Here is a 13864-nt window from a genome sequence, read left to right on the forward strand (position 1 = left end):
TTTTTTTTATTGGTCTTATGGAGTATTCTAATTTGTTGAGATAGTGAGTTGGTGGGTTTTTGTTAAATGTGAGCCAAAATCATCACAATTAAAAGAACCAAAGACTTAAACTACTTCAGTCTGTGTGCATTGAATTTATTTAATACACGAGTTTCACAATTTGAGTTGAATTACTGAAATAAATGAACTTTTCCACGACATTCTAATTTATTGAGATGCACCTGTATGTTTACATTCATAAATTTTATTTTCTGTATGTGATACACATTTTATAACTATTAAAAGTTTATTTCTTATTATACTACTTTCCCTCAAGGGGATATTGCTGACAGTGCATACTTGAGTTTATGTTACTGTTTCTAGATAAAACTTTGAGTACACTACATTTATTTAGTACACTAAATAAAGTCAAGCCATTAGTTATTTATGATTCCAGTAGTATTGTTTTGGTTAATGGCTCTGAATGCATTAGTAATAATACAGTTTTATATACCAAATGAAATTTTACATTTACATGCAGATGCAGTTGGTCTCCTGTCGGCGGATAAGGCTGGCTCATTTCGCCCGAAGGGAAAAACAGAGCAAGGAGTGAACTTTCTAACAAGCTAGAGTAGAGTAGATGCCCCTGGACGAGAGGAACAACAACCCCATTCAGGTTCAAACTCTCCCTCTGGCTCCTGTGAGATATGCAGATGCTTTGAACAGGTCCACAAGCTGCAGCTGTTTGTGGTCAAGCACTACATTATTAATCATGACAATTCCTTTTTTTGGTTTCTGAGCTTTTCTTAGACCGCAGCCGAGGGAGAATCCTTGAGTGTGTGCGGTTTGAGGGCCCTTGTCTCCCTTCAAGGCACAGCAGAAGAAATCTCATTAATATCTGAGGGTGAGACACCACTGCAGGTGAATACAAACACAAACACCTGCCAGAGTGGGCTTTCCTTGAGTGATGGCTCTCACAGCAAGAATGAAAGGGCCCGATCTTCTTATTTTCCCAGCGTGTGGATAATCTGAGCTGTTTTTTTGAGACTGAAGCCTGGTTGCATGGCTTCGTGACTAAGTTAATTCAGCGCCCATGCAGGGGGGCCGCATGGTCTGATCGGATTAATTCGGTTATAGAATCATGGGTAGCAGAAGCTCTTATGAAAGAGAGAGTCCCACACATCCAGACTGGCTCTTTCCTGTGTTTAACTAGAAGACAGAGACTCATATAATTCTTATTACTGGGACTTTATGAACTTACATAAGTCAAGAGGTATAAAAGGCGAAAGGTTTATATTTAAAGTGTCTGAATTTTAATAAGAGAGAGGTGTGATTAGATTTGAGTCTGCGATGTAAATCGTGAGATTTCTGATAATCTGATTGAAGTATTTCGGTTTGGCACTGACTCTTCAGGTCCATTTGTGGTGGACTCAGGACTTCAGGCGAGTTGGTTTTGATACTGTCCCACTCTTCCTCCTCCGATCCCTGTCACAAAATGCTTTCTGAATGATGTTCTCATTTTTTTGCATATGTAATTTTTCTACAACAACCCATTTTAAAGGGATAGTTCACCCAAAAATTAAAATTGTGTTATTTACTCACCCTCAAGTTGTTCCAGACCTGTATGAGGTTCTTTTTTCTGTTGAGCACCAAAGAAGATATTCTGAAGAATTTTGGCGGTAGCCATTGACTTCAATAGCAAAAAAGAAAAATAGAAAAAAAAGAAAAATAATGGAGTTTTAATAATAGCATTAAATTAAAGCTTATTTCCGCCACAGATACAAAAAAAAAAAAAAGATTTTATCTAAATTTTTTCACACAATTCAAACTTTTGTCTTGCAATCCAGAAACTTGCAATTTTGAGGAACAAAAGTAAGAATTGTGAGAGAAATTGTGTGGTAATTGTGTGAAAAAAATTCACAATTTTTGAAATTTTTATTCCGTGATGAAAAATAAGCTTCCATAGTTTTCAACCACAAAACAACCAAAAGTCATTCATTTTCAGTGAAAGTTGCTGATTTCAGCGACTGTGATAGCTTTATGCAAATCTAGCTTTTTCAACCAATGGTTTTCTACTGTGGGCGGGGCTACAAAACAGAAACAGACTGACAAATTCACATTAACAGTGCGTTCACGTTGACAGCAATTTTTACTTGTACGGTTGGTTGCTACAAGCTGTGTTGGTTACCACATTACATTACCACGTTTTTTGCATGAATTTGATCTCTATTATGTTGCATTGTACAGAGGAAGAAAAAACACCCATGTCTTTTGTTATTGCCGTCAAAGCCTGTGCATCCTATCAAACTCGCTTGTTAGAAGCTAATCAATTTAAGCAGATGTTCAGATTGTGTAACACACCTTCATCCTCAAAAAACATGACCAAAACTATGCAAAAATAGGATAAAGATGAGTTTGTGTGGTCAATTGTTGACTGCTGAGAGCATGAAATCAATCTAAGAGACATTTAGAAGCCAAACACTCAATATTTCTTCATATTTTTGGGCATATACAGATCATGTTCATGTTAATACACTTAATGTTATTTTTTTGTATTATTTATATAGTGTTTATTAAGAATATTATATTTATAAATATATATTCACATTTAATATTATATTATTTAAAATCTGGTTCTCGAAGCTTCATCCTGGTGCTCCACTCTTCTTGAAAGACAAGAACTTCAGTGACAGTGAAAGCAATCTCATCATTAAAGGTCATATAATGCCTTTACAGCACCTGATTCATTAGAGACCCTCCAGATCAGGGGCCAGAAAAGAGGCGAAACCCAGCACTTGAGAAATGGACGTGTATATTTATTCATATAAGGATCAGACGGCATATTGGACCTGTGACCGCACAGTTCACACATATACGAAATCAGTCCTCTGAGAGTCCACAAAGAGCGCTCGTAGTCCTCCGCAATCCCACAACACTTTGCTCTCGGCACATTTGCAAGGGAAAGGGGAAAAAAAGATGTTGACGACAACAACAAACAAGTTTTCTCAGAGCACAACGCACAGGAGAACAGTGTAGACAGATTTGCATTTTAATACAAAGGCATATATTTTCTTTAGGACATAAAATATTAACTGCACAGCAGTAAGAAAAGGTCGTGTACAGATTGTTTGTTCATACACACCATTGAAACACAATTTCGAGTGTAACACACCTTCATCCTCAAAAAACATGACCAAAACTATGCAAAAATAGGATAAAGATGAGTTTGTGTGGTCAATTGTTGACTGCTGAGAGCATGAAATCAATCTAAGAGACATTTAGAAGCCAAACACTCAATATTTCTTCATATTTTTGGGCATATACAGATCATGTTCATGTTAATACACTTAATGTTATTTTTTTGTATTATTTATATAGTGTTTATTAAGAATATTATATTTATAAATATATATTCACATTTAATATTATATTATTTAAAATCTGGTTCTCGAAGCTTCATCCTGGTGCTCCACTCTTCTTGAAAGACAAGAACTTCAGTGACAGTGAAAGCAATCTCATCATTAAAGGTCATATAATGCCTTTACAGCACCTGATTCATTAGAGACCCTCCAGATCAGGGGCCAGAAAAGAGGCGAAACCCAGCACTTGAGAAATGGACGTGTATATTTATTCATATAAGGATCAGACGGCATATTGGACCTGTGACCGCACAGTTCACACATATACGAAATCAGTCCTCTGAGAGTCCACAAAGAGCGCTCGTAGTCCTCCGCAATCCCACAACACTTTGCTCTCGGCACATTTGCAAGGGAAAGGGGAAAAAAAGATGTTGACGACAACAACAAACAAGTTTTCTCAGAGCACAACGCACAGGAGAACAGTGTAGACAGATTTGCATTTTAATACAAAGGCATATATTTTCTTTAGGACATAAAATATTAACTGCACAGCAGTAAGAAAAGGTCGTGTACAGATTGTTTGTTCATACACACCATTGAAACACAATTTCGGGTTGGTACAATAATAAAAACATTTGTGCTAATCAATAATTCGTTTTGCATAAAGACCAAACGTAATAGAGTGGGGCAACTATGACGTCACTTTGTAGGCGGATCGGCTGTTAGCATGACACTGGTTCCCTCGAACAAAAAGCCTACATTTTAAGCTATCATTTTGTTAGGGTGGGTACACAAAATGTTATTTTATCCTTGCTTCTAGAAAATCCTCAATCTTTCTGCTTTCTAACAGCTTCATGTGGCCGTAAACATTTGATTTTAACGTGGCTTTAGGCACTATGCATCGTTAAAGTTTCACTTTCACCGCGACTAAGCTGGTAAACGTGGTGTTTACATGGAATAATCGTAATATGAGTTTACCTTATGGTATGAACCCAGAGTCTCTGCATCGGCAGGAAAGTGATAAAACGAGCATCTTCCATCCGAAGACTTGTGTTGCATTTCGGGGCAAAAAAACAACAAAAAAAACATTGTACATATTAACTGGTTATTCTACAATTAATTGTATTACAAATTATACTACGACTGGAAAATACTGTAAATTGATCAACTGTTCGGCGTGATGACGTTGAATGTCTCCGACAGCGCCTGTAGTCCCATTTAGCAACTTGTTAGCAACCGTCTTTTTTAAGAAACGTAACAGTTAAAAAAAATCCCGAGTGGGGTGTAACTGGTGTGTTTTATGTCGTAGAATAAACCGTGAAAGTATCTTGAGCCTGTGTGAACCACAGACCTTATTTTAGGGATTTAACCAAAATCCCATTCAAAAAACCCATTGACTCTGGGACGATGGAACGGGAAATGCTAAAATGCTAACTCGCTTCCTGGTTTTTGCCTACAAAGTGACATCATAGTTCCACCACTCTATGGCAGCTGTTCGGAGGGAACGTTTTGACATTCTCCTCCACACATTTATTCAGCTCAAGCATTTTTCCCAATGCAGTAAAACTCCTAAAAAGCACACGCACACACTCACCACAAACACCCAAAAGATATTAAAAACTGCGCTTTTGCTCTATACATACAGCATGTTCAAATATATTGGCATATTGTGGCTACAGCACACCTCTGAATACTGCACTTACTGATGTCTAACACCACACTTCACGTACGCCACGACCTCTGACCTCTACACGCCCCACGACTACCGAAACCCCACCCACCCTGACCGTCTTCCACACCGTACCATCACATTTAACACTTTTTAAGGCACGTTTTGGCTACAGAAAGGCGTCAAAAGAAGCGTTTTACACTCGACTACGGAGACTTGCATCTGTGCTTGTGCTTTAAAGGGAGAGTTCGTTCTAAAAATGAAAATTATTTACTCACCGTCATGTCGTTCCAAATCTGTAATATGCTTTTATTTTTCCGGTGGAACACAAAAGGAGGAATTTTGGAATTGTTTATATGTCCTTTGTGTCTTTTTATGGCAGGAAATGTGTGAAGATTCTTCAGAAAAAGAGATCAATTTCACAATTCAATTTGATTCATGAACTTGCAGTTCGATTCAGTTCTGATCTAGATTTGATTCATTTTCGAAGAAATAAATTCTACTAATGCTGTAGGGAAACCTGTCAGTCACTGTCATCACTATAATATTAAAGGTTTAAACAGTTTAAAGGTAAAAACTGACATCTGATTTGTATACAAACATTTAAACTGCACATCAGGCATTTTTTTATGGTAATCACATAATTATGCTTCTGTTACATTTTTGAAACATTTAGGCCTAAATGGTGGCTGTCATAAAAGCTTATTTTCATGATGGATTTATTTAAACGTACATTAAATAATGACGTACAGGTGAAATAAAAATACAATAAATATGTAATATAGCACATATATTTAACAAAATGTTCCTCTTGGAGTTATTTTTTCTACCTAACTGTTGAGTTTATAGACATTGAATGGCTTTCCTGAGATAAATGTACGTTACGTGACATTGTTACTCTGTTTATTGACATCTTGCGATTTGCGATTGCGACTACATGAGACACAATACATTTTGGCAAGTTTTACTGTATCTTTTCAACATACCTTCTTATGTTCGTTCATGTTTATTTCATCTTAATTTTTAGTAAAGTGGAAGATGATTTGCTTTCCGCGCTGCAGTTTGAACTGAGGCGCCACAGCGATCTATTTATTTATTTATCGTAATAAAATTGTGAGAATTTGAAAGCTAAGACTTTGTTTCATATCAAAAGTAACAACGCTTATTGCAATTTATTGGATAGGAGGCGCGCTACAAATAAAATACACCTAATTCAAATAATGTTTAGTGAAGTTTTGTTTAAGCGTCAAGATCGATTCTTGGCATTTAAGAAGATTCTCATTTAAAATAAGTATCGATCAAAATCGAAGAATCATTATTTTCAACCCAGCCATATTCTTTGGTGTACGATATTTGGAACAACATGAGGGTGAGTAAATGATGATTACACCTTTATTTTTTAAGTGAACTATCCCGTTAAAATCAAAGAGTAATTGGCAAGGGTAGATTTGAAAGCATGGAGTCAGAATCACGCATGCAGTTACGATCAAACGCAGCTCCCGGTGGTTGTATTAAAGCAGACGGGAAGAGAGAGGGAAGGCCGGCCCGTGCCAAAGCACTTCACGCCAAGCAGCTCTGCCCAACTCCCTGACAGAAACGGAGGGATCTCAATGTCTGACATCGCAGGCCATCTGCTACCATGATACCGCTGCTCTCAGGATCAGTAACGGCCAGCGAGATCAGGCCACTTCCATAGAGAAGGCCGTGAAACTCCCTGAACCGCTAAAAACTTGAGTTCAGTGGGCCACATTCACAGAAAACCTGTTTAAACACCCTGTGAAAGTACAATTGGGAGTTTTGTGGTTTTTATTTCATGTCTGTTAGCTTCGAGGCTAATGTACTCTTAAATGTTGACAAAATCAATTAGTTTACATGTCAGGGACTTCATTTTCTGGCAAGAGGCTGATTAAAAAATATATTTTTATGTAGAACAGTTTAACTTTGTAACTCCTAACAAAAACATTTAGCCTTGATATTCTAGTACCTTATTGCTCGGTGTAAACACATGCACTACCGTTCAAAAGTTCAAGTAGGCTAAGATTTAAAAAAAAAAGGAAATTAATACTTTTATTCAGCAAGGATGCATTGAATTGATCAATCGTGACAGTAAAGACACTTATAATGTTACAAAATATAATGTTTCAATTTAATGCTATTGTTGTGAACTTTAAATTCATCAAAAAAGTATCACACTTTCCACAAAAATATGAAGCAGCACAACTGTTTTGAACATTGATAATACTAAGAAATGTTTCTTGAGCACCAAATCATCATATTAGAATGATTTCTGAAGGATCATGTGACTCTTAAGACTGAAGTAATGATGCTGAAAATTCAGCTTTGCATCACAGAAATAAATTACATCTGAAAATATATTCAAATAGAAAACCATTATTTTAAATCGGAATAATATATCACAATATTTCTGTTTTTTATGGAGTTTTGGTAAGCCTTAACAACCTCAAACTTGAGAACGGTAGTATAAAATGTCCTATTGTCCACAATGTCCTCTAGAATGAGACTGTCCCTTTCCTCTAAATTATACACACCTGCTCCGACTAGCATTAGCAATTAGATTTTTTTTTCAGCCAGTAACACAAAACAAAAAGCTCCAAGCCTTTTCTTGACGTCTTTAAGACACTCACTCAATTGCAAATGTCACGTAGCTGTAAAAAAGGTTTTGTCCAAAGATAAAAGCGTCTCTAGGAGCAGAATTTTGGCTGAGTGCTATAGTACCATCTTGTTTAGTGGCGAATAACAAACAAATTAGTGTGTCATTATCCTCCCTGCCAAAATAAAGCCATTAACGATCCAGATCACACATCTAAACCCTTTCCAATAGAGCTGCAAAGAGTCAGATGAGAAGTTTTCAGTCAATCCTCTCAGCTTTGCTCAACCATCTCAAGCCAGAAACACAGTCTATGCAAGCTGAAATCAAGTTTACGTAGCTAAAGCATTTACAATCCTGCATAGAGCCTGTTTCAGGCCTCAAACACGTTTATATCAGGAACGGCCAAAAATTTGCCCTGTACATCGACAATTTGTGCTTTATGTAATAAATTCAGTCAGTAGCGAAGCTTTCACAATAAAACGATTTTCTGAAATAAAGACTTTTCACAGGTACCATCATGCGTTAAAAAAAGAAATGCCTCATGACAACTTATTTTTTATTTATTATTGCCTGTTTTGATTTTCTGTGGATCTACTAGTGAGTCCATATGGCTGAACTGAAACAGGTGGTTATGAAATGGACGGCCATTTGATCGTTTAAACGGATACGTTTGGAATAACATACTAGCATACTGCAGTACACACTATTTTGTGTAGAAATGTCTCAACTTTTGACTCGAATAATGAGTTAAAAAGGAGATGTTAATAATGATAGATTATATTAGATCATGCTAGAAATTGAAGGTCAAGATGAGTGCATTGCATTGTGGGATATAGTACCTAGTGCAGTGTACTCTTATGTTAAGTTGTGGTCCCATTTGCGAAATTTCAGCATGGATTTGTCAGTGAAAACTCACCGAACAACAGCGGTAAATGTGACTGCATGTTTTGGCAAATGTTACAGTTAAAGAACATTTGCACACCCTACACATACAGTACATACTGCAGAAATAGTATGGGTAGTATGCTAGTATGCTGTTACGAAAAACATCCCATGCAATTCCTGCTGTCACCTTCAGCTGCTTTTGATTGGACGAGACCAGATGTGACCTCACCGTAGGCACACCCCCTGCTCACACACACTGCAGGGACATGGGCAGCTCCCTTTTGGTCAAAATATAGGCATCCTTTTACACACACATACACACAATCACACACGCACACACACAAACAGAAGCTTTAAAAACAATTGACACAAGGCCATCTATTTAAAAAGTTATTTTCCTCTTATAAACCTTTTTGCATAAAGACTGCACATTAAAAAAAATATAGAACACGATTCTTAAAACCTTTGTCTCTACACAGGAAGAAAATGAACATTTGATTATAGTGTTGAGCTAAATACAGACTGAGAGCGTTCGTTCATCGTTCTCTCTGACAGGGTTAGAGGTCGGTCACTTTGTTCTCCAGCGCTGCGGCGATCTGCTGCAGTCTCAGCGTTAACTGTTTACTCTGGGCAGCAGGATCTTCATCCAGAGACATGATGATCTACAGAAACAGACGGACCATGAGCTTTCATCTATCTATCTATCTATCTATCTATCTGTCTGTCTGTCTGTCTGTCTGTCTCTATCTATATATATGTTTGTCTGTCTGTCTGTATCTATCTATATATCTGTCTGTCTGTATCTATCTATCAATCTGTCTGTCTGTCTGTCTCTATATATCTGTCTGTCTGTCTGTCTCTATCTATCTATCTATCTATCTATCTATCTGTCTGTCTGTCTGTCTGTCTGTATCTATCTATATATCTATCTGTCTGTCTCTATATATATGTCTGTCTGTCTATCTATCTGTCTGTCTGTATCTATCTATATATCTGTCTGTCTGTCTGTATCTATCTATCTATCTGTCTGTCTCTATATATCTGTCTGTCTGTCTGTCTCTATCTATCTGTCTGTCTGTCTCTATATATCTGTCTGTCTGTCTGTCTCTATCTATCTATCTATCTATCTATCTGTCTCTATCTATCTGTCTGTCTGTCTGTCTCTATCTATCTATCTATATATCTGTCTGTCTATCTGTCTATATCTATCTATCTATCTATCTGTCTGTATGTCTCTATCTATCAATCTATCTATCTGTCTGTATCTGTCTGTCTGTATCTATCTATATATCTGTCTGTCTGTCTGTATCTATCTATATATCTGTCTGTCTCTATCTATCTATCTATCTATCTATCTATCTATCTATCTGTCTGTCTGTCTGTCTGTCTGTATCTATCTATATATCTATCTGTCTGTCTCTATATATATGTCTGTCTGTCTATCTATCTGTCTGTCTGTATCTATCTATATATCTGTCTGTCTGTATCTATCTATCTATCTGTCTGTCTCTATATATCTGTCTGTCTGTCTGTCTGTCTCTATATATCTGTCTGTCTGTCTGTCTCTATCTATCTATCTATCTATCTATCTATCTATCTGTCTCTATCTATCTGTCTGTCTGTCTGTCTGTCTCTATCTATCTATCTATATATCTGTCTGTCTGTCTGTATCTATCTATCTATCTGTCTGTATGTCTCTATCTATCAATCTATCTATCTGTCTGTATCTATCTGTCTGTATCTATCTATATATCTGTCTGTCTGTCTGTATCTATCTATATATCTGTCTGTCTCTATCTATCTATCTATCTATCTATCTATCTATCTCTCTCTCTCTCTCTCTGTCTGTCTGTCTGTCTGTCTCTTTATTTGATGTTCCACCCCTTCATTTTCAATCATCTTTTAGCTTATTATTTAAAATGTCCTGCTGTGACAAATTAAATTTATTCCATATAGTGTCTCAATTAATGTAAAACAACATGCATATTAATTATACAAAAGAATAATAAAAAGCTTAAATCTTAAGTTTAAAATACTTGTATATGTCACTGCTGTCACTTCTTAATGTCAGTTACTCGTGTGTGTGTGTGTGTGTGTGTGTGTGTGCGCGCACTCACCCCATCGTAGTATTTGCTGGCGTACCGGTAGAGCTGATGAAGAGCCACTTGTGTGTTCAGTTTATCTGTGTGTTCCTGAAAAACAAACCTAAATCAACACCAGACTGTTCATTTTCCCTAAAATCACAGAAAGCCCATCACACACTCACCCGTGACACTTCAGCCAGATGTGTGTTCATTTCCTGGTCACTGACTGACACCATCTGCCGGATTCCTTTATAGTACCTGTGGAGAAACACAACAGACATTTGATCCAAACTGCAGATTATTCTAGCTAACAACACCTACTCTGAACAGGGTTGGCTGCTTTATATACTGGTCTGAAGGTCTCTACCTGTCTCTTATTTTATTTGAGGCTTGGGCAGGGCAAATTGCATTTAAATCTAAAAATAAAAAAGTAGTAAATACTGTTGTGTATCTAAGTATATCTTATTATAAGTGTCTCAAACAAAACATAATCATAAATAACTTAAAGATAAGTTTTGGTTTGATGCCTTTAAACTTTAGCAGACTAGTTCTACCTCAGAAATGCTTAATGTATCCGCTTGGGAACATAAACACAACTTGTTTTCCCGGAGGACTGATAAAAACCTGTCGCTCTGATTCCCAGATATTGCATAAACCCAGTCAATGAGATCACGCTGAGAAAGTTCTCTGCATTTTTGTGCACAACATGCATCAGACAGTCTGTAGACCATCTGTGGGCGTTCGGCTGGAGGCTGAGACTGCGCAATACTGGAGCACTTACTCGTCTACCATCCTTTTGTAGGTGGAGATCTCCTTTGCATAGAGTAATTTGTTGCTGGGAGAATCCTGCAGGCAACAGAGAGAGAGAGCAAGTCGATAAATTATGAGTTTCTGGTGTTCGTTTATAGCTGATTCTCAAACACTTACCCGACTGAGTTTGTGCTCTGTTTTTGTGCAGGCGTCCATGAAGGTCTGAGCGATGACGGACAGAGAGGCGTCCACGACCTCGCTCACGTGCACGTCAAAAATGAAGTGAGGGTTCTTCAGTATGTTCACCCAGAAACGCAACGGCAAACTACAGAGAGAGGCGGGTTATTGTTATAGGGTTTTGTGAATATGTAAGAAATACTTCACTTATGATATGTGTGTGTGTGTGTGTGTGTGTGTGTGTGTGCGCGCACTCACCCCATCGTAGTATTTGCTGGCGTACCGGTAGAGCTGATGAAGAGCCACTTGTGTGTTCAGTTTATCTGTGTGTTCCTGAAAAACAAACCTAAATCAACACCAGACTGTTCATTTTCCCTAAAATCACAGAAAGCCCATCACACACTCACCCGTGACACTTCAGCCAGATGTGTGTTCATTTCCTGGTCACTGACTGACACCATCTGCCGGATTCCTTTATAGTACCTGTGGAGAAACACAACAGACATTTGATCCAAACTGCAGATTATTCTAGCTAACAACACCTACTCTGAACAGGGTTGGCTGCTTTATATACTGGTCTGAAGGTCTCTACCTGTCTCTTATTTTATTTGAGGCTTGGGCAGGGCAAATTGCATTTAAATCTAAAAATAAAAAAGTAGTAAATACTGTTGTGTATCTAAGTATATCTTATTATAAGTGTCTCAAACAAAACATAATCATAAATAACTTAAAGATAAGTTTTGGTTTGATGCCTTTAAACTTTAGCAGACTAGTTCTACCTCAGAAATGCTTAATGTATCCGCTTGGGAACATAAACACAACTTGTTTTCCCGGAGGACTGATAAAAACCTGTCGCTCTGATTCCCAGATATTGCATAAACCCAGTCAATGAGATCACGCTGAGAAAGTTCTCTGCATTTTTGTGCACAACATGCATCAGACAGTCTGTAGACCATCTGTGGGCGTTCGGCTGGAGGCTGAGACTGCGCAATACTGGAGCACTTACTCGTCTACCATCCTTTTGTAGGTGGAGATCTCCTTTGCATAGAGTAATTTGTTGCTGGGAGAATCCTGCAGGCAACAGAGAGAGAGAGCAAGTCGATAAATTATGAGTTTCTGGTGTTCGTTTATAGCTGATTCTCAAACACTTACCCGACTGAGTTTGTGCTCTGTTTTTGTGCAGGCGTCCATGAAGGTCTGAGCGATGACGGACAGAGAGGCGTCCACGACCTCGCTCACGTGCACGTCAAAAATGAAGTGAGGGTTCTTCAGTATGTTCACCCAGAAACGCAACGGCAAACTACAGAGAGAGGCGGGTTATTGTTATAGGGTTTTGTGAATATGTAAGAAATACTTCACTTATGATAGTCAAGGTTTCTTGCACCAAAACATAATTTAGTAATTTGGTTTCACACTCCAGCAGCCTTTGGAAAGTCATTTGCTTGTTCACAAAAAAAACAAAAAACATTATTAGACCATTTTCTAAGGCTGCACAAAATATTAAAATCATTTAAAAATCATAATAAAGCATAATTCTACTGTGAATTCACAAAGGCTGTGATTCACTTAAATAAATATATGCTCTGCGGGTTTAAAGGCAGGGTATGTGATTTTTCAAAAACACTTTAGAAAACTGATTCGGGCCGAATAGCAAAACAAACTTGTAGCCAATCAGCAATAAGGGGCGTGTCTACTCGTGATGTGGCGGAGAGAGCTTTATTGATTTACGTGGAGGTTACAGCTCCATTCACAGTAAATGCTGCTCCACACAAACTGTTATCATTTATATGCGCGGACCGTCTTAAACGCCATCTTTACATATTGCTGTGAGTCGGAGTTGCTTATAACGTGCATCTGGGAACAATGTGCACCATTCTATCAGATTTATAAGGTAAATCATTTATAAAACCTATGCCAACACAGGAGAATACATCATTTTTCTAAATATGCTAACTGTTCATCGCGACTTCAAAATAAAAGTTTAAACCCTCGCTCTGAGTTTGCATGTTTTGATGTCCACATGTTTTGGTCAAGAAATGACAGTGGCTGTAGCATTTCTATCATAAAGTAGTGGCCAGATATTAAAGATTAAGTGGAGATTTGAATTAAATGTTGATTAGTCAAAATTAAACAAGGATTAGTTTGCGCTGTAAAGTGTAAAAACAATGTAGCTATGATTATATTGTAGTTATGATTATATTGTTTTTTACATTATGTTCAATAAAACTTGATATTTTATTTGAACAAATTATTATTGCCTTATTGCTATTATATATGTATTTTAAGTTATTTTAAAGTCTATTGTTTGCTTAGGTCTATTTTTATTGCCACAAAAAAAATAATATATATA

The 13864-nt window shown here is 37.2% G+C and overlaps 1 protein-coding gene across 1 annotated transcript in view; it reads right to left on the bottom strand.

The window, feature by feature from the left end:
- Window positions 1–7431: 7431 nt before the first annotated feature.
- LOC107744220 (plexin-B2-like) overlaps window positions 7432–13864 on the bottom strand; it is a 125798-nt gene continuing 119365 nt past the window's right edge. Inside the window, exons 32-36 of the mRNA XM_016557747.1 lie at window positions 12667–12814; window positions 12521–12585; window positions 11922–11997; window positions 11773–11847; window positions 7432–9165 (exon numbers count right to left, since the gene is read on the bottom strand). Coding sequence (XP_016413233.1) covers window positions 9061–9165; window positions 11773–11847; window positions 11922–11997; window positions 12521–12585; window positions 12667–12814 — 469 coding nt within the window. The 3' untranslated portion in view covers window positions 7432–9060. The remainder of the gene's footprint in view (window positions 9166–11772; window positions 11848–11921; window positions 11998–12520; window positions 12586–12666; window positions 12815–13864) is intronic.

This window comes from Sinocyclocheilus rhinocerous, unplaced genomic scaffold (assembly GCF_001515625.1).
Source record: "Sinocyclocheilus rhinocerous isolate Xijiao unplaced genomic scaffold, SAMN03320098_v1.1 scaffold2061, whole genome shotgun sequence".
Lineage (NCBI taxonomy): Eukaryota > Metazoa > Chordata > Actinopteri > Cypriniformes > Cyprinidae > Sinocyclocheilus > Sinocyclocheilus rhinocerous.